Genomic DNA, 25,807 nt, shown 5'->3' with positions numbered 1-25,807 from the left:
CCCCGTCATTTTTGACAGGCAGTTCACTAGTAGAGGAATAATTATGTAAAACAGTGCTTTACAGTTCTCATGCAACAAACTGAAAGAAATATAATCCATTTTCAGTAACACTTTACGCAAACAATTTCTTGTTTAGTCTAACTTTAAAAAAAAATGTTATCAAGGTTGCGTCAGTTTAATTCTACCCCTGCAACTAACATATAATCATCTTCTGCCCCCTTCTTCTCTGCTCTTCCTTGTCAGTGTCTCTTTTGGGACTGAACAATTACAATCAAAGCCATGCAGGCTCAAAGTCATGCAAAAAGATAGCAGAGCTATCCACAAAGATGGAGATTTATGGTATGACAATTGTTTGCCAAAATGTCATGACATTTTTTTAATGTTTGCTTTGATTGTCAAAAGCCAAGATAACTACTTACATACCAAATGCACCTAACCAAGAGGCCTTGAGTACTTAATTACTAGGAACAGAGTTTACCCAATTTATTGGTGATCACTAGAAAAAGCCAACTTCTACATCTCTTAAAACTGTTTAAGTTGAAACTCTTAATTTTAGGCATTTCTTACATGTGTATAAATCTGTGCTTCGTATGAATAGTCTCCTCACTTTTTTTCCCCCCTCCTCTTATTTTCCACTGTTCCTCTTCATTTGATACATTCCGATGCTCTCCTTTTTCTCTGCTCTGTACCTTTCGCTGTGGACTGTTTTACTGCATCTCTCATTGAACCACCTTTGGGCCATCCTTTGTAGATGAGCTGTATGCTCAGAAGCTGAAGTACAAAGCTATCAGCGAGGAACTTGACCATGCTCTTAATGATATGACCTCTTTGTAACTAGCAATTCTCCTAGCTTTGTTCGATGCTCTTTAAAAACTGTCAGCCTGTAATACCGATCTCCGCATGCAATCCTTAACATCAAGTTTTTAGCTTGTTCCGTAAAAACTGATTTAAATAAAAACAAGTTTATCTTGCTGCCTCTGAACAATCAGATTGCTTTATTTCTTTCCCACCATTAATGACATAAGTATGTTTCCCAGAGCTTCTTATTCAGCCACAGCAACAGACTGTAGCAAAGCCCTGTATTTTCACTAGGATGCTTTAGAAAGAGTATTGGATTACCTCATGAAACTGTGTTTAAGTGTCATGTGCACAGGCATACACTCACAGCGTGCATGCGCACACTCACACACCCTGACCAATTAATTTGTTACTTTAAAACGTACCTGAAAAAAAATTACGTTATGACTTGGAAATAAACATGGTGTGGCTGGAAAAGTAAGACTGCCATCAAAGGCTGCTAATATCATTCACAAAACTTAAACTGGATTATAGCTAATTATGTGCCTGAAACAAGTGACCCCTATCCTGAGACAGCAAAAGCCAGATAGAAGGTTTAGGCATACTTACTATTTTCCACTTCATTTGAGAGGCTAACCTACTTCATTTTAGCCTATTATATAGTGAAACAAATGCACATACTGGAAGGAATCTGAAATTTGACCAATGTAAAATAACCAGAATAGAGCCAACAGAAGGGAAAAGCTGAAAAGCAGTAACTCTGACAGAAGCCTAGGCACAGAGACGACTATAGGAGGGTGCAAGTCAGCCGGTGCGAGGTCCCTTTAACACTGTGAGGGGCGGGGCCACTGCCACTCCCGCCCAGCTCTGCAGGGCCCCCACAAAGCACAGGGCTCAGCACCATTGCCTCAATTCACTACCCCCCCCCGCCCTACCTAGGCATCACAAAGGGCAGAAAAACAGAATCTGTAGTGAGATGTGTGAAAGGGCCAGTTCTTTTTATAAGCAGAATGTGTGATCGCATTATGGGTGATAAATAATCACCACTCTGCATGAGTATTATTCCAGCTGTCAATGTGCATTTACTTGGGGGCATATTGTTACCAGAGAATGACAAGCAACCATGAATTCAGAGCCAAGCCTTAGCATGACTAGCACACTGAAACGCAACGTATCAGGAAGCGAAAGCAGATGCATCTCGAGCTCTAGACGCACGCCAACTGCTGGCAACCAAACTAGAGAAGGCATATAAGACTGCAGAGAGAGAACAAGTGTGAAAATAGGATGGGTTGTATCAGCAAGCACATAAAACTTACAAATCAAGGGGGGTGATCCTTTTGCTGTATTCAGCACTACCGAGGCCCTGTTTGGGGCCCGTACTTCAAGAAGGATATGGACATATTGGAACCAGTCCAGCAGACAGCCACAAAAATTATTAGCAGCCAGGGAAGCACAACTTAAAAGGAGAGTCTGAAAGAGGCAGGGTTTTTCAGTCTGCAGAGGAGAAGACTGAGGGGGGAATTGGTAACAGTCTTCAAATACCCAAAAGGTGCTTATAGAGAGGGTGGAGATGGGCTTTTGTCTCTGGCAGCAGGAGAGAGGGCTACGAGTAATGGACTCAACATGCAGCAGAAGAAAGTCAGGCTTGCGGTCAGGAGGAGCCGTGTCAGATACTGGGCGGCCTACCTCGAGGAGAGGTGCCGTCTCCATGCCTGGAAGTTTCTGAGAGTGGATTGGACAGCGGCTCGGTTGGGATGGTCACAAGCACGGATCCGGGGGGATGAGATGGTCCCTGTTTAATCCGCACTTGACGCAACCTGGGCTGCGGTGGCTTCTTCTTGCACACACACCGTTGCCGACTCTGGTTTTGCCCGCGGGCCGCGCCGGAGTGCAGGCAGGGCCCAGGGAGGCTCTAGCGATGCTCGGGACCAAAGGCCCCGCTGACCGTGGAGGCACCGAGCGCCCGGGCAGGGGCAGAGCCGGTCCCGAGACGAAGGAGGCGTGGGCCGGCCCGCTCCTGCCCCGCGGCGCCCTAGACCCGGCCCAGCACGAAGCGCGCCCCGTGCCACGCCCATCTCACCTCAGCACGAGAGGGGCGAGGTCGCTAAGCAGGAGCGCAGGCCTAGACCCAGTCGCTGCCGCCGGCTAACGGGCCTCGGGCGCACTCGGCACCCGCGGCATAGCCGCACGCCGCGAACCGACCAGAATCACGGCCGGCCCGGGCCTCGTTACAGCGCTGGGTCTAGACGCCACGGCGGAGGGGAAAGGCAGCACCCCGCCACAGCGCTCCTCCTCCGCTATCTCTACCCACCAATCAGCGCGGCTCCTCGCTCGGCCCGCGCAGCTGGCCAATAAGTGCACGAGTGGCCCGGCGGCAAGGCGGGTCCTCCTCCATACGCGTCACCTTCCTCTTCCTGCTCGGCTGCCGAATGAGCCGGGAGTTGTGTGACGCACGGAGCGGCCAGCCAATAAGAGTACAGAGCAGGGGTGATGGGCAGGCAGGTCCTCCTGTGGGACCCCGGGCAACGTGAGCGCTTCCGGAGGGGGCGGGGCCCGGGGAACATGGCGAAGACCTACGATTATCTCTTCAAGCTGCTGCTGATCGGGGACTCGGGTGTGGGCAAGACGTGCGCGCTCTTCCGCTTCTCTGAGGATGCGTTCAACGCCACCTTCATCTCCACCATCGGTCAGCGCGAGCGCGGGGCAGGGCCCGGGGAGAGGGGCCGGAGCCGGAGCTGGGGGTAGGGAGCCGGGGCAAGGGCAGGGGCCGGGGATACAGGGAGGGCCCGGCGCCGGCGCCGGCGCTCACACTGCGGCTACCCCCCCCCAGGCATCGACTTCAAAATAAGAACCATCGAGCTGGACGGGAAGAGAATCAAGCTGCAGATCTGGTGAGCGCCCACCCGCCTGGCGCTGCGTCCCCCTTGGCTGCGCGGTGCTTGGGGGTGCTGCCCGGCCGGCTCAGCAGCGGGCTGGTGGAGGGGCTGTGCCCTTCCGCTGCTTTGCGAGAGCGTGCGTGCACAGCTGGGAGGAGGCTGCTGGCGGCTGTCCCATCAGAAGTTGGGTTTGCTGTTCTCATGCGCTAACGTGTGTTTTAGGGACACTGCCGGCCAGGAGCGGTTTCGAACGATCACCACGGCCTACTACAGAGGAGCCATGGTAAGGGCTGTGCGGACTTGGACCACAGCTTAGGACCGTTTGTAAGCATCCAGGGCTTGTTGTGAAGCCTGCGTAAGCGGCCCTCGTTTAACCACGCTCAACCACGCAACTGTTCCAGCCGGGGCTTCCATCCCTTAGTAGTGCAGCTGGTGAAGCGAGGAGATGGGTGACACGCTGGAGTCCCGCAGTCAGAATGCCGATAAAACTTGCTACGTAAAGCCTTGTGCAAAGGCTTGCTAGTGAGAGTTGAATAAATGGCATGTCTTCCTAAAGAAAACCCAAGCTGCAATTTAATTACACCTAGCAAAATGAGTTAGTGTAGCGTGTAAGGGATTTTTTTTTTTGCATGACACTGGCTCTGGCAAGTTAGTTTGGCTTTCGAATTAACGCATGCATTTGTTTTTGTTCTGTTCAACGTTGACATAAGGAGTTATGTTCTTTCTGTACTGGCTTTATTTACCATCCTGGCTGAAATACGCATGTTAAAATTAACTAGTCAGGTTTTCTTTAATCTATAGGGCATCATGTTAGTGTATGACATCACCAATGAAAAATCATTTGAAAATATTCAGAATTGGGTCCGGAATATCGAAGAGGTAATTTCTTTGTACCTTTTTTTTATTATTGTTTACAAAAAAATATAGCTTCCCTGCAGACTTTAGAAAAATAGCTGCAGTTCACGTTTTATGTTCGTTGTCTACTTGTGGTCTGAGAGAATATTTGGAGAGCGGGAAGGAATGTAATTTTCATTTTTGATGCCAACTTGGCAACGTTTTCTGGAATTTACTGCTAATAATTCACACTATTCGTATCTGAGGGCAGGCTGGACAAACCACAGCGCTTTCCTCTTACTTGGGTATTTTTAACTCATAAATGTTTCTAATTAACAATATTCTAACTTGGGAGTGGCCAATCTGTGTCATGGGCAGCCTCTGCGTGCAGCATGCAACATGTGGAACAAAGTACGCAGAAAACAGAGCAGCAGATGAGGCGGAGGGAATTTTATAATTCCAACTTTGGCAGGTTCAGAATGGGGAGAGGAGCGAGTACACTGGTGGATCTCAACATGTTGAGACTTAAGGCACCACCCCTTCATAACGTTTGTGAATTGAGTGACACCCCATTTAAAAAATTAATTTAATTTATTACCCCTCTTTTGTAGAGGGGTTGGGCAATGGGGGCAGGGGAGCAGCCAAGCAGGGAGAGCCTGCTCTGTTGGCTTGCTTACTCACACCTGGACCCTGAGCCTTCTCTTATCTACTCACATCTCCAATGATCTTGCAGCATTCTGGGGTACTGCAGCGTACTGTTTGAGAATCACTAAATCAGGCTGCGGTCCTGGCCTGCCATCCTTAACTGTGTACAGAACATAATGTTCTTTTTTAAGATACAACGTGTCGGATAAATGTATTTGTAAGAACCAGCAAATGATTTACGCAAATAATTCTTAGCGTTAAACCAATTTCCATTACAGCATGCATCCCCAGATGTTGAAAAGATGATTCTTGGAAACAAATGTGATGCAAATGACAAAAGACAGGTTTCCAGAGAACAAGGAGAGAAGGTAAGCACTGCAGTCTACCTGCATCCTGTTCTTAGCATGGAGGCCATCTTGTGTTTGGGTACAACCACTGAATCCTGCGAGCTTCTGAGCCTCCTAGAGCTGGCCTCTGACTCTTTCGTTGTTCTCAATCTCTAAAGTTCACTTTAGATGCAGACCCTATAATGTGTCTGCCCTCAACCCTGGAATCTTGGGTGTAGCCCTCCTGAGCCTGTAATTACTTAGACATGTAACCATTCTTCAAGCCCATCTGGCTACGGAAACTCTGCTTTCTTAATGTTTTGGGGGCAACTTGGTAGTAAGGAAGGAATGCGGATTTAGCATGGGAGTCTCTTAACTACAGACAATTAATCGCATCAATTAGAAAAAATCCTCACTCTTAGTGCCTATTTTTACAGGTTTTGTTTTTCTAAATCCCATTCCTTATGCAAAAATATTTGGTCTGCCTTTAACTCTTTTTCATTTATTTAGGTATCCTGTCAGGTTTGTAATGTCTACAGTTCAAAAAAGTGTGTATTTAAAAAGTGACCTTAAATACAGTGCTATTAATATTTTAAGAAAAATCACAAGTTAAATCATAGATTTCATAGACATTAGGGCTGGAAGGGACCTCGGGAGATCATCGAGTCCAGCCCCCTGCCCAAAGGGTCAGCTGGGGTCATAGGATCCCAGCAAGATAAGCATCCAATTTGCTCTTGAAGGTGTTCAGTGTAGGTGCTTGAACCACCTCTGCTGGCAGACTGTTCCAGACCTTGGGGGCTCGGACAGTAAAGAAATTCTTCCTTATGTCCAGCCTGAAACGGCCTTGCAGGAGTTTGTGACCGTTCGACCTCGTCATCCCTTGGGGCGCTCTGGTGAACAGACGTTCCCCCAGATCCTGGTGGTCACCCCGATAAACTTATAGGTGGCCATCAGATCACCCCTGAGCCTGTGCTTTTCCAGGCTAAAGAGTCCCATGACTCTCAGCCTGTCATCGTAAGATCTGTTTTCCTGACCTCTGATCAATCAGTGTAATATAACTGAAAATCGGTTTTAGCTGAGGAGAATTTTTCTTGAACTTTATATATATAAATAGCAGTATTACAGCATCAGTAATTGTTCAGCAGCATAAGAAGTTCAGTTTAAAGCTGCAATTCTGCTTTCACATTTTCCTGCTCAGTGCTACAGTAGGTTCTGTTTTTAATGCAGAACTAATACTAGGTGTGGCCCAACTCTAGCTAACTAATGGCAAATCTTTATTTTTGTTTAGCTTGCTGCCAGTTTTGGAATTAAGTTCATGGAAACCAGTGCAAAAGCAAATATTAATATAGAAAATGTAAGTACTGAGGCTTTCTTTTTCTATAGGCAGCTATTCTGTTAAGATTTGCCTGAGAGAGCAGTACGAGCACCATTCTTTTGACTATACACAAAGTCCTATCCAGAAGTTACTGGTGTTGGTTTTTTCACTGATGTTATCTACCCTGTGGAGGTAATATTCAAAGAAAGTATCACGCCAAATGGCTTTTCTTAAAATATGTACTCTTTAGATTGAAATGAATCATAAAGCCAGGAGGCAGAATTGGTGCAAAGTAAGCCAGATGCGTGAGAGTGCATGTTTCTATTAATACTTGGGGGAAATTTCCTAGGGAAGAAAACTTGGAGGAAGTAGGTAAGTGGGACAGAAAACAAATTAAGGTTATGGCAAAGCAAAATGGTTCTGCTCCCTCCCCCTTGCCTTCCTGCAACACCTTAGCTTGTGAAATGGGCAATAAAACCCTGCTATAGAGCTCTACAGGATGAGATGGGGTGATAAGGGAAAGTGGTTTGGGGGATTGAGGCCATGGATGGGAAGACTTGAGGATGGTAGAACATTCTAAAATAGCATGTTGTTTTAAGTGCTAGTTAAAATGATATGATAGTTACTGTTATGGCTGACTTTATCAGTAAGAACGCTGTATCAAAGATGACAGTTTCTGTCCTGATAAATGGCTTGCTTGGCTTAGGACACTCTCTGCTGGCCCAGTGAATTAAATCTGTCACCATTTAAATATGGCATGGATGTTTTAGGTGGTATTTTGCTGCAGTTTTTCAGGCCACTGGTAGTTTAACTTGGGAAACATCTTGAGATAGTATTGTACTAATGTAATGCATCTTTCTACGTAGCTGGTATCCTGTATTTTATACTGACACTAAGTCATCCTAAAGTGAACTGCAGTGATTTTGTGCATCAAAGCAGTGTTTTGTTGTCTGGATCAACAAGAATCAGCCCATGCGCCTTTCCTAGTTAAAACCTGCTTTATGTGAAAAATTTCTGAACATTTAATTCAGTTGTAAAGTGCCATATTTTAAACTGTTGTTAAAGGTACTATGTGACATCTTACGGAAGTATTACCCTGCTGTAAAAGCTGACTTCCGGCTGTAGTTCTAGGAAGAACCGTTTGTTAAAATACTTAATGTGTCTAACAAAAACATTTCTATATGCTTTACTTGTAGGCTTTTTTCACTCTTGCAAGAGATATCAAGGCAAAAATGGACAAGAAATTGGTGAGTAACTAATAGTACATATAACTCATTTAAAAGGAAGCACCAACTACAGTATCTGTTTTGACTAGCGCATCTATTTTTGGCAGGTTTTTTTTTCAATTGCAACACAGTGGAGATAGTAGAAACTGTACTTTATCTTGCAACCAGTTCAGGATGAAATTTGAACACAAGATGATGGTTTTAAAATCCCAGGAATGAGTTGTGCCTGGGTTTAGAGGTTCTCTAAAATGACCTCTAACATTTGCTTACTGGACTGGGTCTCACCCTGTTTTCAGTAAATGATCCTCATTTTTACACTCAGAATCGTTGAATCATAGAGATTAGAAATAAGTGAGGCCCGACAGTTGGTGTTGCATACTCGGTATCCTCCAAAACATCATCTATTCAACCTTAATCCTGGGACCAGGTATTATTATCAAATTGGTTCACACTGTGCATGTCTAAGATCTGCCCTCATAGCAGGTGAGACCTTATGCATTTTGTTCTTTTATTTATGAAACTAAAACACACCCGGTTACTTTCATTAAGCTGACTCCTCAGCGTGTAGTTTGGTAGCCACCGTCATCTATCAGATATAATTGAAACATTTGATTTTTAACAGGACATGCGGGAGTCTCACCTCAGTAGTTTCTGAGACCCTTTAGGGTGCTGGTTCTCAACTTTTTAGAGTCATTGCACCCCTCTTTTGAACATGGTGCTGTCCCATGTTAAGAACCACTGTTGGTGCTACTTCAACTTAACTTAGCATTTCACAACCTGGTTCTGTGGCCCCTGAAAAATATTGCCCTGGGCTTGCTGCACAGATGACCTCAGAAGGCCTTTGGCATGTGTGTGCTCCTGCCATGGCCAGGTCAAACTGTCCTGTGCACACTCCTGCTGGATGAAGACTCTGTTCAGCCTAAGGCTGAACAGGAGCTGCCTCATGCTGTGCAGCTTATGCTGGTCTGACCCCTCCTATGCACCTCCTGGAAATAAGTGTGCAGGTGAAACTGTCCTGTGCACTTGTTTCCGGGGGGGGGGGGGCCTGGATTGGAAAGGGCTACAGCCAAGCCAGCTCCTGCCTGCTTTAGGCTGATCACAGCCCTCATGCAGCAGGAGCGTGCAAAGAGCAGTTTGACCTGGCCACTGCCACTATCACAGCAGCACCTATATCACAGCACCTCTGCTGTCCTGCCTCTGTTTCTCAGGGGGGGGGGGGCCTGGATTGGAAAGGGCTACAGCCAAGCCAGCTCCTGCCTGCTTTAGGCTGATCACAGCCCTCATGCAGCAGGAGCGTGCAAAGAGCAGTTTGACCTGGCCACTGCCACTATCACAGCAGCACCTATATCACAGCACCTCTGACGAGGGCTGGTGGCATGCCCACTGAGAACCGCTGTTTTAGAAGTAAAGAGAATATGCACAGTCCATGTTTGTTTGAGCCAAATTTAGCAGAAAATATTTTTATTGTGTAATACATTGGCCGACCCAAGGTCTGTTGAAGTCATTGGAAAAATTACCATGAATTCAGTAGGCTTTTGAATCAAACCCCTAGTTCTGAAAAGCTGAGATGGAAGGTAATCATTAATCACACTAGATGCTGTTAAGTATAAATAAATAACCTTTTTAAATTCTTTGCATCTTTAGGAAGGCAATAGCCCACAAGGCAGCAACCAGGGAGTCAAAATCACTCCAGACCAACAAAAGAAAAGCAGCTTTTTCCGATGTGTTCTTCTGTGAGGGACACTGCCTTAATTTGAGCATCTGCTCAATTGAACTGGACTGTGCCTGTTCTGAGTGAGATTTCCTCTATCTGTGGATTTAACACCTTTCGACATACCCTGTCACACTGTGACCATCAAAATAAGACCGAAAAAATGTTTATTTTAGTAATTGTCTGATTCTTCAATTTTGGAGATGAAACAAGCTTATTTTTGTCACGTTGCCATTTGGCATCTACATTGTTTAGTGGAGGGGGTACAGATCAGATGTGACCTGCGATAGCACCTTTACTGACAGGCTTCATTCTTTGGGATGGGGTTTATATCTGTAATGTCTAACATAGAAAATTAAGTTATGATCAAAATAACTCTAAATGGCTTTACACTGAAATGCCAATATTAATAAACTAATTATGTGTACATGATACATGTGCATATAAATGTCTGTAGATACATATAGAACAATCATTTCGAAACATCAAATAAATGCACTTCTGTAAACATAATGGGGGTACACGTTTCAAAAGCTATGCAGGAGGTGTCTGCATGTCCCTCATTTGGTTGCCACAGAACATCCTTTGTCTACCTATCTCTAGTTCAGTTCCTAAGTCTACAATTAAAATAAATAAAATATCTCTTCAAAAAGTTTTTGAAACCAAAGCATGTTGTAAATATTGTACATCCTCAACATGAGGCATTTGGAGAGAAGCTTTATTTTCTGTGGTAGATATGACCACACATAATACATTTGATTATTTAGGTATCTTTAACTGGAGAGAATATTTTACATCTGTGCAATCTACCTGTTGGAAATACAGGCCATGGTTCAGATCTGTAGACCACTACATCAAAAATCACATCATCATGATGGACAACATAAGGTGTGTGTTTTGTGCATGGTTCTTTTTCCTTGTTTAATTTCATAGTTGAGGATGACCTCAAATCTCAATGAATTGTTATTTCCAGTTTCTGAAAATAGGTTATCAAACTGCATTCCAATCATGCATGTACATGTGCACACTTGCTCACATATGCAAAAGCACACTGCATACACATACATCCTGAAAATTCATGTTTATAAATGACATTTTCTTCCTGCCCTGCAGTGGTTACTTTACAATTTAAAGCAGCAGTGAACTTCTTGTATTATGTGCAGCAGTGTAAATACTGGGATGGAAGAAGCAGGTGTTGACTCGTAAAACTATACTTCTCTATAATGCATATTTTATTCTTGCAACACCTGTGCATAACGTTCCGGTGACTAGAATTTAGCAGCTAACTAATACAAGTTATTATGCAGCGAGTTGCTTTCAAGTTATTGGGTATAAAAATCAATTTTCCCTAATTAGATTTGGGGGAAAAGACAAGTCTAACCTACTTGGAAGCTTGCTGTCATGGTCAACCACTCGGCATAATAGTATATTTGGAAAGAATGAACATATTGGCAATGTTCTGAATCTCCCTGGCACTGTTAATGTGCTTTGTTTACCTTGATGACTGCATTTAAAGGGAAATGATTAATGTTAAAATTAGTTAACTCCTTTATATTGTGTCCTTCAAATCTGTATGAATATGCCCCAGCCTCATTTCTTGTAATAGTACTTGCAAGTCCTAGGTCTGTCAAGTAGCTTCTGTATAAAAAGTAACTCTGTAGATATATGTACCTAACAAGAGCTCTGTTTCGGGCTCAGGCTGAATACATGAGGAAGAAACTTCATTCTTTGGTACGTCTCCCTGTAACTGAAAATAAGTTTATAGCTAATGGCATATAAAAGGATTTTCTTTCTTGGGGCTAATGGATTGAATGTTTTAAATGAGCTATCCTGTTCATTAACAAATTTTTATGTACCAAACTGTTCTGCAGAAAAACCTGAGGGTTTTTTTTGTTTGTTTGTTTGTTTAAACGAGTTTTTGGTGAATGCGTGCAGCCCATCTTCTGCAATGGGTCGAGATGGTTTTAAAAGTAAAACAATTCAATCATGCCAGCGTATTTAGGGACCCTTTCAGTCTGTGCATTTAATGTTATAGCTAATGCAAACTACAGCATAGGCAATAAAGATTTTTTTTAATCTGTATATTTTGTATAACTGAGAGAGGAGTTCAGGAATAGTTTTGATAAATATATTAAAGTGTTTAGAGGCAATGGTTTGTCTGGATGATATCTTATTGCACCAACTGCATGGTTGGGATAGACATAAGACAGGCTTTCAGGTATCACAGTACCCTTCCTCAGGTCTCTGGGAGAGAAGCAAACAGCAGAGCTAAGTAGCTTGTGTAAAACTCCACGTGTAGACAGAAACAGGGTGTAAAATAAAGTATCAGGTAGCCAACAGAAAAGAGAGAAGCAGGGAAAACTTGAAAATGGAGGAACAAAGTAATTTGGGAGGGTCGTTATCACCAGCGAAGTGCAGAGATTTGGCAGGTATCAGCTAAATCGGTGGTGGGCGGCAACTTTTTTGGCAGATATGCCACAGATTACCCAGGCACCCTCTCCAAATGCCACTCCAATCCCCTTCCTCTTCCCTGATCTACTGTGCCGCCTGCCCCCTATGCCATTTGTGGTACGCATGCTCCAGGCTGGACACCCTTGAGGTAGATTACAATGGACCATGAAATCGTTTTCTGTGTGCTGAAAATGTTTAGTTTTTGAATTGGTCGCAGATGATTAATGTTCACCCTCCATTATCAGTGCACCCTGTGATATTGGATGGTCCAATCAATGTGTGTGTTTGTTTGGTGGGTAAGCGAAAAATAGCTGGTAATCCAATATGCTACACTACTAGATGGTCTTTTACTGACAGCATCCATCTTCAAATTTGTTGTGATAAATCTGGGAGGGCAGTGAATATTTACTTGCAAATAGGAAGGTTTGAAGGATGGAATTCTGACCTTCACTATGCATATTATTGATACTGAGAGAGTCCTCTTTAAATTAAAATTTTCTTGTGCCATGTCCTCCCCATGTGAATATCCTTTATTTACATTTATGTTGGTCATTGCACATGTTTATATGTCTATTTAGGAGGACTGTGATTTCCTTTTCATAATTAAACCACTTTCCTTAATGAACAATTATTGTTGCCCATTTGGTGGAAGTGTTATCTAGTTATTGCAAATTTTATGTTAACGTGAGTGCTATGAAAGCATAATGACCAAAGTTTGAGTTCTGCTACATCAGGTTTTGGAACACTGAAAAATGTATTGAACTTCCTAAGAGGAATAAAGTGCAGATGAGTATCTTGTAACTGTAAGAATGGTTTAGCAATACGGTTGGTCTCACTTCAGAACCGAGTGGACTGCTTCACTTTTTATTATTTTATATATTCCCTTGTTCTGAGCACCCAGTTTTGGCCTCTTGGAGGAACCTGTCCATAATGTCTGTTAATTTCACCTGTTCCACCAAGAGCATTAAAGCTACAAATCTTGCAATTTAACTGATTTCTGTATTGAATTACAGCTGTTTTGTTTAAATACTGTTTGATTCAGTCCATGACTTCAGGTGTTTGTTTACTGCACCATCACTTTAAAATCTAATTAACAGGATATGAAATAACTTCATAGACTGAAATTAATATTTGAAAACAACTTTAGTTATACACCTGATATTTATAGACTAATTACCAACTTTGTGCTAAAGTTTATAAAACTGTCCCTTAGTGGTGTTGTGGAAGATGTCATTCCAGTCAGTCTCCACTTTGTTACTGGTCTTTCCTTTTTGCACTCCCTTCTGTTTTGTAATATAAGCCTGTGTCCACCTCAGTCTGTGTACCTGACATGTCCAAGTAAAAACTGATACCTACTAACTCAACAACAGTTGGTATTTCTCAATCATAAAATGACTGTTTCAAATTTGTAAATAATAGACTACAGACTTCCATGCATCTGCTATTGTACAAAGTACTGGTTCAAAAATTTATTCTGCAACTAAATGTATTGAGATGGCGTTGATATGTAAAATCTAGTTGCTTATAATTGCAGGAAGTGAAACACCGGTGAGTATATACAAGTATCTGTGGTAAACCGGGGTGTGTTTTTTGTGTAAGCCCAAGAAAATTTCTCGCCCAAACAACTCTCCTATTTACTTAAAGGTATGGATTTTAAGATGGCCAAGAGAAACTCTTCTTAGGTGTTCGTTTCAGAGAAGAGGGTTCTCTTACCTTAAGCGACCGCCCCCCCCATAGTACCTTTCCTCTACTTTCTTCTTTGAGCCCTTGCCACTTCTCGCCTGCAGGCCAGCATGCTTATTGCCAACAGTAGCAGCTCTGCTGCATAATCACTGAATTACTGAAACCCGTTTTGCTCCTTCAGAGTGTTTAAACTATCACATTCTTCTTTCTTTGTCTGACATCCCATTAATTATCCCATTGGTTGCCTATAAAATAGATTAGAAAAATTGGTGCTTTACATTTCCACTGTATTTAACAACACAATTTTAATTACAGTATATGGTAGTGTTAGTGATGTTGTAGCTATGATGGGCCAGGGATTATGCAAGAGGCAAGGATTTCTTAGGGTGATATGTTTTATTGGGCCAACGGCATAGTTAGGATAGGGTTGGACAAACTTTTGAATGCAAGATGCGCGTTGTCATTCTTCATCAGGTCCTTGCATTCAAAAGCTGGTAGTCGGTGCAATAAAAGATGCCACTAAAAAAAAATCTTACCTATTGCAATATCTGTCAACAATATAGTGCAATTAACATAATATTGTCAATTAGTTGAAAAAGTTTTATGAGATAATCGGCTACAAATGATACCAGATCCTGACAAACAAAAATAACGACATTCATATTGGTAAAATGCAAGATCATGTTTTGCAACCCACAATAAATATGCCCGTTCTTTCATCGTGTTACAGCTGCTGCTATTCAGTAATGACCAGTTGCTCCTGAAGGAAATCATGGTTATGTTACAGTTGTTTCATAGTATCATAATGCTCAGGGTTGGAAGGGACCTAAACAGTTCATCAGGTCTGACCCCCTGCCCTGGGCAGGAACAGGTGCCAGGGTCATATTGCCCCAGCCAAGTATCTGTCCAGCCTCCTCTTGAAGACAAAAGAGGAGGAGTTTATTAGTCAGCATAAGTCTTGGCATGCTTATCTGTGGATACTGATAACACACCTTTTCTTATTTGTATTCAACGCGTATCCTTTTTTGAGCCTGATAACACAAAACCACTGTCCCACACCCTGCCTTGCTCTCCACACCGCAGTTGGAAGGCTCTGATTTCCCAAAAGGCAGCACAGTCTCTTGCTCCATCGGGAATAACTGTAAGTCTCAATTACGTTCTTTGTTACCTATTAAGGATTACTATAGTCAAGTCCTTAAATATATAAGCCAAATTCTTAAATGACTGGAGGGAAAGGAAACAGTTTCCATAGCTAGCTGGAAGTTGTTTAGCGACATGGCGGCGGCAGCCCTGCATTCAGAAACGAAAGAGTAAAACTAAGTAAGGAAGTTTGGATGTCCTGCAATTGGTCTGAGAGGTTGCATATTATATATGGCATTGTAAAGATCTTGGTCAAATCCACATTCCTGGTGCAGCCTACACGCTAATAAAGAGATGCAAAGAATTACATTTGTAATATAAAGGGACCATTTCCCTGGTCGCCTGCTGCTTTGTTGTGTATCCATACCAGGTGCCCCAACTCTCAGGGCTAGTAAGGAGTTGTCATGACACCTGGATGTGGAACAGACCGTGCTATTTAACAAACTCCATCTATTAAATACTGAACTTCCTTATCATGAATCCTCATTATTGTACATGAGACCCTTTCAAAATGCTTTTCCACTTGAGCTGGAGAGAGCCTTTAATTTGCATAATATAGTTGATGGGGTAGATTGACTTTAGCGAGGCTATTGACATGGTCTTTCACAATGGTCTCACAAGCAAGCTATAAGGAAGTATGGTATGGACAACTGGATTGTACAAAGGATAGAAAACTGGTTGGATCGTTGGGCTGAAAGAGTAGTAGTCAATGGCTCAATGTCTAGTAGACAGCCAGTATCAAGCGGAGTGCCTCAGGGGTCAGTTCTGGGGCTGGTTTTGTTCATTATCTTCATCAGCAACCTGGAAGATGAGATGGAGTGCACCCTCAGTTTGCAGATGTCACCAAGCTGTGGGGAATAATAGATGTGCTGGAGGGAAGGGCTAGGATTCAGACAAACCTTGACAAATTGGAGGACAGGACCTAAAGAAGTCTCATAAGGTTCAATAAGGAAAACTGCCAAGTCCTGCACTTAGAACGGAACAGTCCCATGCACTGGTACAGGCTGGAGATTCCCTGGCTAAGCAGCAGCTCCCCAGAACATGCCCTGGAGGTTACAGTGGACAAGATGCTGAATATGAGCTAGCAGTGTGCCCTTGTTCCCAATGAAGCCAACGGCATCCTGGGCTGCATTAGTAAAAGCAATGCCAGCAGACTGAGGGAAGCAATTGTTCCCCTCTATTCAGATGTAGCCTCACCAGTGCTGGAGTCCTGAGTCGTTTTGGGCCCCCCACTACAGCAAGGTTGTGGACAAACTGGAGAATCCAGCAGAAGGCAATGAAAATAGAGGTCTGGGGACATGACTAGTGAGGAGTGGCTGAGAGAACTGCATTATTTAGTCTGGAGAAGAGGAGACCGGGGGGCAGGGGCGGAGCGGATTTAATAGCAGCCTTCAACTACCTGAAAGGTGGTTCCAAAGAGGATGGAGCTGGGCTGTTTTCAGTGGTAGCAGATGACAGAACAAGGAGCAATGGTCTCAAGTTGCAGCAAGGGAAACTGAGGCTAGATATTAGAAAAAGCTTTGTCATTAGAAGGATAGTAAAGCACTGGAACAGAAAGGTTGTGGCATCTCCATCCTCAAAGGTTTTTAAGACCCAGGTAGACAAAGGCTTGGCTGGGATCATATAATTGGGGTTGGGCTTGGTTTGAGCAGGGGATTGGACTAGAATCTGGATGACCTCCTGAGGTCCCTTCCAAGCCTAATTTTCTATGATTATTGTAGGCCGTAAGCAGTTCAGGGATAAGATAATATAGCTTGGAAACAAACATTGTCTGACAACTCATTTGTGCTGCCATCATTTTTTTTTATGGCTGCAAAATGGAAGCAAATACATGTTGCTACCTTTTGTTGCTCCACAGGAATGGAAAATCAGTGGTGCGATAAAAGGCAGAAATAGACTCTTCCACTTTATTGCAGAGAATGTCTGTTAGCTCTGTGTCAGGAGAGCAGAACAGCCTGAGATGCTCTCGTTCTCCAGCCATCCTTGGCAGGTGCTATGGGGGCTTGAAGGCCCAAGTCCCTGGAACACCTGCTTTCCTTGCTTTTGTTTGCAGAACAGCACCCTGGGGAATCCCAGCGTGATTCTCCATAAGTGGGAAAGCAGAAAGATCGCATTGCTCCTCATCCTGCACTGTCAAAAGTGAAACAAGGGATGACATGTTCTGTCCAGTGAGGCGAATCAACTGTGCTTTGTCACATCACAGTATAGCTGACCCACTTCACTTGGTAACATCAGTTTCTAGTCATAGAGTTGCTTGTATTTGCTTGATTGTAGTTTGGCTAAGAAAATGGGCACAGGAAAGGCTCAGGCAGGAGAATTTCATAAGGTGTGAACCACTTTGGAAAACTCCAGAAGGATGGATTGAAAAAAATCAGAGTAAAGTTTGCAAGGTTGCCTTGTGTACATTTAGTGGTTTTGTGATAGTTGAGGCTAATTTTAGAGAAGGTAAATCTTGTACAGGGAATAAGAATAGGTAGATTAATATTAATTACAGTACCACTTATTGGGAATACTTTTTTTTATCTTTTTGCCCTATTTAGTAAGCTTTTTTTTTCCCAATACTTTAGCCAAGTCATGGTATTTAAAAACCAGGTCCACTTCGGGATTTTTGCTCGTCAGTGTTGAACCACAGCTCTTGTTGAATTGCCCACTTGCAAGAAGACCTGGTTAGTGCTATTTAGCAACATACTTTTTGAAACCTAGGTATGGAGGTCCTTTCTGTAATGGACTGGCCAACCAGGCAGAGGCTTTTTTAAGATGTTATGACTTAACGTTAAGATTAAGATGCTTTCAAATACTACAGTAAAATAGTATTTGTGCCCAAAAGCTTGGCAAAGAACCATTTTTCCAACTTTTTGGTTGGTCTAATAACTGGTACAGGCTGGGGATTCCCTAATCAGATTGTTATGCCTTTACATAAATGTACATTCATAAACTTTAATTGTTTGCTTGATATGCCTTGTCTGTACTGTTGTCATTTATATCTTTTCTGTTTTGGTATTAACTTTTCAATTAAAAGTTTAGATATGTTTATGTTGTATTAGCTTTTTTAACCTTTCTTGGTTCACAGAATCCATCTGAGGGTCAACAGTGGTGATCAACTAATTGTCAAGATATTAATAACTGACTCATCAATATCTGGACCACAAAAAATAACTAGAGCCCAGTCAGTTGGTCTAGTATCTGTTTGTTACAGCACCTAAATAAAGTACTTCAGTTGCCTTTTTAACCTCTCCCAAGACTTGCATTTTGTTGCTTTACCTGTTGATGCAGTACAATGTGTTTGGTTAAAATGTCCCCTGGTTACTGTACCTTGTAACTTTACTGTCTTATTCGGTTTGACAAATTTGTTTGTTTAGATGCAAGGCAGTGGCATAATGACTTTTGTCCAATCTTTATGTGCAGAGAAATATACTTCCTGTTTTACCACGGCAACTCATTGGTGCAAGCCCCAAGCCAACACTAACCTGAAAGGTAAAACACTCCTGAGAAGAGGTAGGATATGAAAACAGTAACATTTACAACACTTTGAGGTAACATATTGTGATATTTTATATTCAGTGTGTGTGTGTGCACATTTTCCCAGCAAATTTGGATAAAGCCATTTAATGAGTCCTTCACCATTATTTGTTTGACATTTCGCACTTCAGCCAAATGGTTTGTTATAGAAATTATCTGTACCTAAAAGTGCTGGCTCTTACATGACTTGCTTCTGCAAAGTATTACTTAAGAGAACACTGCTTGTTCTGTACAGTGACATGGCTGGATGATGTGTTTTTTATTTTAAAGGGGTTGCAGCTAATGAGACGTGTTAGTGTGTGGCCTTAGATTCTAGAATGTGCTGCTCCTGTAGCATCTTGTTACCACACCTAGAAGGTCTCCTGCTTTTCAAGATTTCTGACAAGACGACAAGATTTAAAATATTGAATCAGGTCTGGCAGACCTGATTTTACTATTGGTTTGGGTTTTTTTAATGAATAATTGGGCATAAAGACCAACCTTGGTGTAAGATTAACTAGAACAAAAGTAATTTGTAATATTTATTTTTGAAGGATTGCACTTAAAAATACGAATAACATAAAATTAAATGATATATGTGAAATGTTCCCATCTTCAGTGGCCTTTGAATCAAACTCAAGGACAGATCTGTACAATTTTATGAATAATTCAGCTTAATTATGCCAATCCGGATTTCGTAAAAAATCCAAACTTGTTCACATAACACTTGTATAAAAAAAGTGACAAATAATACAGTGCAAACCACTTTAAAAAAACTTAAGTACATATATTGCTAGCGTATTCTTCTAAACATGAAGTATCCAGGTTGTAGCCATATTGGTGTAGAGGAAAAGGCAATCGGGACTCGTAGTAGAGATGATATCTTTTATTAGACCGACAAGATTTTTGCAAATAAATTAATACAATATATAAAAAGCAATTAAATTCATTGTATTAATTTATTTGCAAAAATCTTGTCGGTCTAATAAAAGATATCATCTCTACTACGACTCCTGATTGCCTTTGAAATATGATGCACTTTAACAAACCAAATATTTATTCTAAGATGATTTGTGTCTTAAGGTATTTTTTTTAAGAGTTGAACTTTATTTTCTTGCATACACTGCGCACCTTTTTTCAAAAAACTGGCTGCTTGAAGCTGGAGTGTGCATTTTATGTGTGAAGAAATGCAGTAAGAAGTGTCTGCTGCATCCCGCAGGAAGGGAAAAGTGAAGTCAGCAGAGATCCACAGGGAGCAGAAAAATGAACAGGCTCAGCTCCCTTGCTGCTGCTACTCAGTTACTGTGAGGAAAAAATTGTTTTCTTCATTCTGCCTTTCAAAAGTATGGTGCCTTTCTTGTTCTGGGGTGTGTCTGTATGTGAGAAAAATATGGCATATAAAAAACTTACCTGTGTTAGATGTACCTTTATAAATGTTTTCAGTTTTCTTCAGTCAGAAATGTTTAAGTAAGGTTGGAATGTTGTTATAGCCATGATGGCCCAAGTTAATATGTGAAAAGAAGGTTTTGTTTGTTTGGTTGGTTGGGTTTAAAATTTGTTTTTATAGATACCCCTTTTACTGGGCAAACTGCGTAGCTGGGAGATGCAAAGATTCCACTTACAGTGAGACCAATCACTATCATGAGCGACTGGTGCTGCTTTAGTTGGGAGTGGCATGTGCCCCACCCCCCCCGGCAACCAGTCCTGCTGACCAGGGAGGTTGCCCGTGGGCAATCCTCCTGGAAGTGGCCACAGCAATCATAGTGATCAGCTGGTGCTTGCAGAGAGGGCACTGGTACTCCTGCCTGTCCTCCCCTAACCATCACCTAAGAGGTGAGCGTGGCCGGTCAGGGGGTGCATGCGTACCCCCTACACGTCACCACTGATTGCTATGCTTGAGATCAGGAGGGAATTTTACCCCATGGTTAGACTGGTATGGACTGTGGAGGTTTTTGTCTAGTTTGAGTATAAGCCCCTAAAACTGTCTGAATTAGATATTTTTTTATACGCGATTATAAGCTTAATTTGCAAAATAAATATGTCCTCATGATGGACTGTAGGATTAGCACATTCTTTAGTGTGCCACCCTAGTCAACAGAAGAGCATGTCGGATCAGGATGAGGGGAAATTGTTAACCTATACTGTGGCATTTTTTGGTATTTTAGCAATAAATAGCAGTTGGCACCTAGGGTTTATTTGGAGATACTGAAATATGCAGTTTTGCATATGTCACAAGGAAAGAACTAAACTCCTTAAAAAAACTATTATGTATATCATTCATTTACATGCTCTTTCTGATTCAAGGTCCAAGTACGACATGTAAAACATTTTATTACTTGTAAATGTAAATGCATGGGTTTTATGCCCCTCAGTTCAATTTGTTCTTTCTTTAGAATGATAAAATATAGAAATCTGTTACTCAACAAAAATGTCTTCATCTTTTAAAGTAAGCAGAAAATGACCAACAAAGTAACCATGATCGTAAACATGTGGAAAAGACTCTAAAGATGCTCAAAGGCTATTGAATTTCAGGGAAAAAATGGGAGCTATGGATTTGATTGTCAGTTTTATGACAAACACAGTGAACCAAACATTCCGGTGATCATCTACCATGTAACAGAGAGAGACTTCAGATAAGGTCTTTTTTTTTTTTTACAGTGCCTACTACTAATATGCCATGAAGATACCTTGCTAGTTATTCCTTATACACTGCAGAGTCTCGCAGCCATGGAATAGAAAGTGTTTCTAAGAAAGTTGGTAGTAATTCTGGATCCATGCATTACAACTTACAATGCAATGTTCCAGACTTAAAAGAAAATTCAGCAAAAGCTTGCAAGTAATACAGATAGTAATTCAGCATCCTCTGCTCCTTTTCCAAGGAAAAAGCTTTTACTCAATAAATCTAGATCTGAGGCTGTGTGTAACTGAGATAAGTTGCATTCAAACTGTGAATGAATATGCCACAGTGCCATTCTGCTTTTTGCCCCAGTGTGGTAGGAGTTTCTTAGTTCACTCAACTTTCAGTCCTCTAACGTCACACTCAGAGGCTGACACCTTTAAAGCTGCTTTCAAGTTGGTGTGTGTTCGATTTCCATTAATTTTAATGGAATTTTGGCAGCTTTAAAAGTCATTCTACAATAGGTGGGATTCTGAGTGCTTTGGGTTTTTGTCTGAGCCAATGAATTTGCAATCCAAGCTCAATAGACACCAGTTTATAAGTTGTCAGTGCCTATAGCAAGATCTTTGTCACAAGGTAAAATTGCATAAAGGACAGAAGGAAATGTTCTAGGTTTTCTTTTTTGTGTAACTTATACTTAGTGCCTAGCCCCTTAAAAACAAATAAAAAATACCCCCAAACAGTTTTTTCTGTTGGGAGCCCAGGACTAGAAGAGACCTCGCAAGACAAGTGCAGACCCCTGTTTTCAGATACCTAGCCGAACGGTACTCAACCTTTTCATACTGAAGGTCCACCTCAGAAAATGCCAGCTCTTCACTTTCACTCATTTTTTTGATTACAGAAGAATAAATGAGCAAGTTCTCTGTTTCAAAGAACTTGGGTCATAGTGTGTTTTTTACTGCAATGAATTCCTACTTGAAATCTTTGGTTTTATCTTGTGAATCATGCTTGCACATCTAACAATGCTAACATTGCGTGGCACACGGCAGCACCGTTGAAAGGATCTCAGGCTACCTTAGGGTGCCACAGCATCTGCACTGAGAATCACTGATCTGGCTCAATCTAAAAAAGCACTTCAGGGCAATAATAAACACGTACTATTCAGATTGGAAGGGTTTCTTAGGACCCAGCTGTAGTAGTGGTTAAGAATCTCCTTCCTATTTCAAGTCAAAGTTTTTAATGGTCAGTTTATGCATGTTTGTTCTAGTGCCAGCAGTCTTTTACCTTAAACAAATCTTTTTATTTGCCAAGTTAAACAAATATGGATGTATTCCCCATTTCTTTGTTGATCAGATTTGCAGAAGCTGAAAATCAAAACAAGATTTGTATTGAACGTGTTAACTGGCAAGAAAAAATGTGTACTAAGTTACTTAGGGAAATCTTAATGAATCTTATCCCTGAAGATTTAAACAGAGAACAACTTTTTCTTCTCCCCAGCTCTTACTCCAGTTTCTCAAAATTGTGTTTGGTCCTGAAAACAGAACGGAATGATGTACATGGTGGAATTCGGATGAAGTTCCCACTCTGTATTTCACCAGATTCAGATTCGAATGTGAAATGTACTATTAAAAGAACAAAAAACAAAAACTGCTACATATGTCTCATTCACCACATGGCACAAACCTAGCAATTTTTACCTTGCCACATTTGATTTGTCTTGCCTGCTTTGGGATTAAGAAGCCTAAATCACTTAAATCTAAAGAGCCAGTCTTTTGTTAAAAATACTTTTGTAAAGTTAATAGTCTTTCCAGGATAACGTTGCCAGCTCTTAACAGTTCAATATAGAATCCAACAATATTTGAGGTATTCAGGCCTAACTACCTCAGCCATCAGAATGAGAATCATGGCTTTTTTTTCTTCTCTCTCTTCAGACAACTTCCTGGCACTTGTGATCTTAGAGAAAAATGTGACTTGAAGTTCAAAAGCAACAGCAAAAAAACAGACACCCCTAAACTTTAAAATCTTGGTGGTTTGTTTTTTGGTTTTTTAGTGAATGCTTGTAGTGCAATACTGTGACTGATGGACCGGAAATGCTGAAATCTTCAAGGGTGGAAGAGCTAATAAGCATAGCTTTTAAGACACTTGTACTACAGAATGAGAAGTGAATTCTCAATGTATAACACAGGGGCCACTGTTACCTGAGAAAGTCTGGAGCTCTTACTATCATGTGCTGAAAATCTTCCAGAGAAAGTTTGCCATCATTGTCCAGATCAGCTTCCTCAATCACTTTTTCACATACAAGACTAACTTCTTCTGGAGTAAGTTCATTTCGAGTCAGTTTGTTAACAGTTTTTTCCAAGTCTGACTTGCATATATAATCATCATTGTTAAAATCTGTCAAAGGAAAGAGAAATGATGCATTCAAAATACTGAAAACTTCTCCAAGTCTGACTCCCAAGATGGTAGTGGGAAGGAATATGTCTGACCTGACTTACAAACTCCAATACAGCTGTATGAAGGAACTCCTAATTTGGAATTGAAGAATTGCCCAACGTTCACTGGATTGCAGTTATTTCCAAAACACCCATCTACAAGTTTTATGCACCCTGCTGTTGCTGGTCATACACAATGTTAGAGTTCCCAAATAATCTCATCCCTAATGCAATCTGTCCATAATCAATGTCCATTATCAGCAAGCTAGTACCAAGAACTAAAAGCATGAAGTTAAAAGAACAGCGTAGGCTGTCTTGCTTTTTTTTTCCCATGTTGAACAATGTCCCCTTTGACTTTAAAAGCAGAACTTTCTCTTATTAGGGCATTATAGAATTGCTTTTGCTGAGACCCAAAGAAAAAAATAACTGAAACCTTACAGTAAATAATTGTAATTTTTAACAACACCCTTCGTGAAAATGTGCTACAAGCCTGGGTTATTCAAAGAACCCTGCAGAAGATGGGACATTAATTCCCTTAATGAATAGTCAGACAGGTACATTTTAGGGAGGACTTGCTATGTGTAAACAGCCTTGGTTGACAAGTTTTGCGTGTCCAGATCTAGTTTCCAGTAAGTGGAACCACAGATGCCACTGAACAGCTGACACCAGATGAAATCCCCTTTACCTTAGAATTATTTGGTCATGTCAATACTTTTCAAAGCATCTCCCATGGTCTGTACAGTTTCTTTTTAAATTTTATTTCCTTCAGTTAACAAAATATGGAATAGTTGCTTTGGATGCAGTACCACAAATTTTCCAGCAGATGTCAGAAACTGATGATCAGAGATCACCTTCAGTCTCAATAGGCGCATCAGCACAAGACACTAAAAGTGCATTAGATTAATTCTACTGTGCCCTAGTGCACCACGGTGAAAGCCAGAGCTGCCAGAGTTTAAGCAAAATATCTCTTGAGTTATGAACACACTGAAAACCTTACAAGTGGCATAAAAGTTTCTAGGAGAGCTAGGAAGCATTTAAATGCAAAGAGAAGGGGAGCCCTATTAAATATGTACCTATACATTTCATAGCCGTGTGTATCTAATGTAGTGGTTCTCAGCCTCAGTAGCTATGAGGGATTAGACTCAAGGCACCGCCCCGTTACACAATAAAGACCCCTCCGAAAATGCTACCTCTTCATTTTCACTTGTTTTCTTACTATGCAAAAAAAAAAGACTAGTTTTTTTCTGTTGCAAAAAAATCAGAAAGACTACAACATGTTAGAATGCTTTTAATGCTATGGCTTTTTATTTTATATGCCTGGGTTTATCTTGTGAATCGGATTTGCACAGCTAACAGTTCTAACAATGCAAGGCACCACAGGACACCCTAATAAGGTTCTCAAGACACCCCAGGGTGCCTTGACAGCCTAGTAGACAATCACTGATCTAATTTAAGAGTGTTCCTGCAGTCTGTCTTTGGTCATGTGCAACTCCGTATTTCCCCCCAGCTTTACCATCCCTGCCAGTTTCACTCACCATAAATTTTAAAGGCATAAGAAGCTTTGAGATCTCTGGGAGCCATTTCACTCAACACTGAAAACATATCTAAAAAATCATCTAAAGTCATATTGCCTTCTCCATCCTCTGAGAAAACCTCTGCTATCCGCTGGCGAAATGGATTGTCCTGTTGACAAGGGAAGACAAAATAAAGTGAAAGGCAGCCTTTACTAATAAAGTAATGTATTAGTAGGGGATTTAGGGGGGCAGTGAGGAAGCCCAAGGCAGAGATGGAATTAGGACTAGCTTCCCAGATTAAGGACAGTAAGAAGTCCTTCTTTAAATACACAGGGGGTAAAAAGAAGGTTCTGGGTAATGTGGGGCCCCTGCAGGACGCATCAGGAAATTTGGTTGTCACACCAGACGGCAAAACTAACATGTTTAATGATTTCTTTGCCTCTGTCTTCCTCGTGGTGCTCTGGTGTGGTGCCGGAGGACTGGAAGAGGGCCAGCGTGGTTCCCATCTTCAAAAAGGGGAAAGAGGAGGACCTGGGAAACTATAGGCCGGTTAGTTTTACCTTGATCCTAGGCAAGCTGTTTGAGAAAATTATGCTGGCACACATCCACAAGGGGCCAGCAGGGGACTGCATGCTGAGGGGCAACCAACACAGGCTCATCAGTGGCAGGTCCTGTCAGACCAACCTGGTGGCCTTTTATGATCAGATCACCAGATCATTAGATGCAGAGGTAGCAGTGGAC

General features: G+C 41.8%; 3 protein-coding genes and 1 long non-coding RNA gene across 10 annotated transcripts in view; 2 read left to right on the top strand and 2 right to left on the bottom strand.

The window, feature by feature from the left end:
- TPM4 (tropomyosin 4) overlaps window positions 1-982 on the top strand; it is an 18,531-nt gene extending 17,549 nt beyond the window's left edge. Inside the window, exon 9 of the mRNA XM_019538401.1 lies at window positions 752-982. Within this exon, the coding sequence (XP_019393946.1) occupies window positions 752-834 (83 nt within the window). The 3' untranslated portion in view covers window positions 835-982. The remainder of the gene's footprint in view (window positions 1-751) is intronic.
- The window catches only part of LOC109312387, a 21,088-nt gene extending 1,703 nt beyond the window's left edge, over window positions 1-19,385 (bottom strand). Inside the window, exons 1-2 of the long non-coding RNA XR_002101809.1 lie at window positions 18,421-19,385; window positions 5,700-5,707 (exon numbers count right to left, since the gene is read on the bottom strand). This is a non-coding gene — a long non-coding RNA (uncharacterized LOC109312387). The remainder of the gene's footprint in view (window positions 1-5,699; window positions 5,708-18,420) is intronic.
- On the top strand, window positions 3,329-21,466 carry RAB8A (RAB8A, member RAS oncogene family). Of its 7 annotated transcripts, none has more exons than XM_019538406.1 (9): window positions 3,329-3,484; window positions 3,629-3,689; window positions 3,897-3,957; window positions 4,476-4,553; window positions 5,432-5,521; window positions 6,768-6,833; window positions 7,991-8,041; window positions 18,411-18,479; window positions 20,950-21,466. In XM_019538406.1, exons 1-8 carry the CDS (start codon window positions 3,361-3,363, stop codon window positions 18,474-18,476), a joined length of 597 nt encoding a protein of 198 aa, XP_019393951.1. In that variant the 5' UTR covers window positions 3,329-3,360; the 3' UTR covers window positions 18,477-18,479; window positions 20,950-21,466. The 7 variants fall into 7 exon arrangements, with proteins under 7 accessions (XP_019393951.1, XP_019393949.1, XP_019393953.1 ...); XM_019538404.1 differs by having other exon boundaries at window positions 18,411-18,500; XM_019538408.1 differs by lacking the exon at window positions 20,950-21,466 and adding an exon at window positions 19,663-20,874.
- An 812-nt stretch (window positions 21,467-22,278) lies between these two features.
- CIB3 (calcium and integrin binding family member 3) overlaps window positions 22,279-25,807 on the bottom strand; it is a 9,256-nt gene continuing 5,727 nt past the window's right edge. Inside the window, exons 5-7 of the mRNA XM_019538452.1 lie at window positions 25,088-25,235; window positions 23,319-23,514; window positions 22,279-22,742 (exon numbers count right to left, since the gene is read on the bottom strand). Coding sequence (XP_019393997.1) covers window positions 22,721-22,742; window positions 23,319-23,514; window positions 25,088-25,235 — 366 coding nt within the window. The 3' untranslated portion in view covers window positions 22,279-22,720. The remainder of the gene's footprint in view (window positions 22,743-23,318; window positions 23,515-25,087; window positions 25,236-25,807) is intronic.

This window comes from Crocodylus porosus, unplaced genomic scaffold, assembly GCF_001723895.1.
Source record: "Crocodylus porosus isolate Cpor-Errol unplaced genomic scaffold, CroPor_comp1, whole genome shotgun sequence".
Taxonomy (NCBI): Eukaryota; Metazoa; Chordata; order Crocodylia; family Crocodylidae; genus Crocodylus; species Crocodylus porosus.
This window is presented reverse-complemented; position numbering and strand designations above follow the sequence as displayed.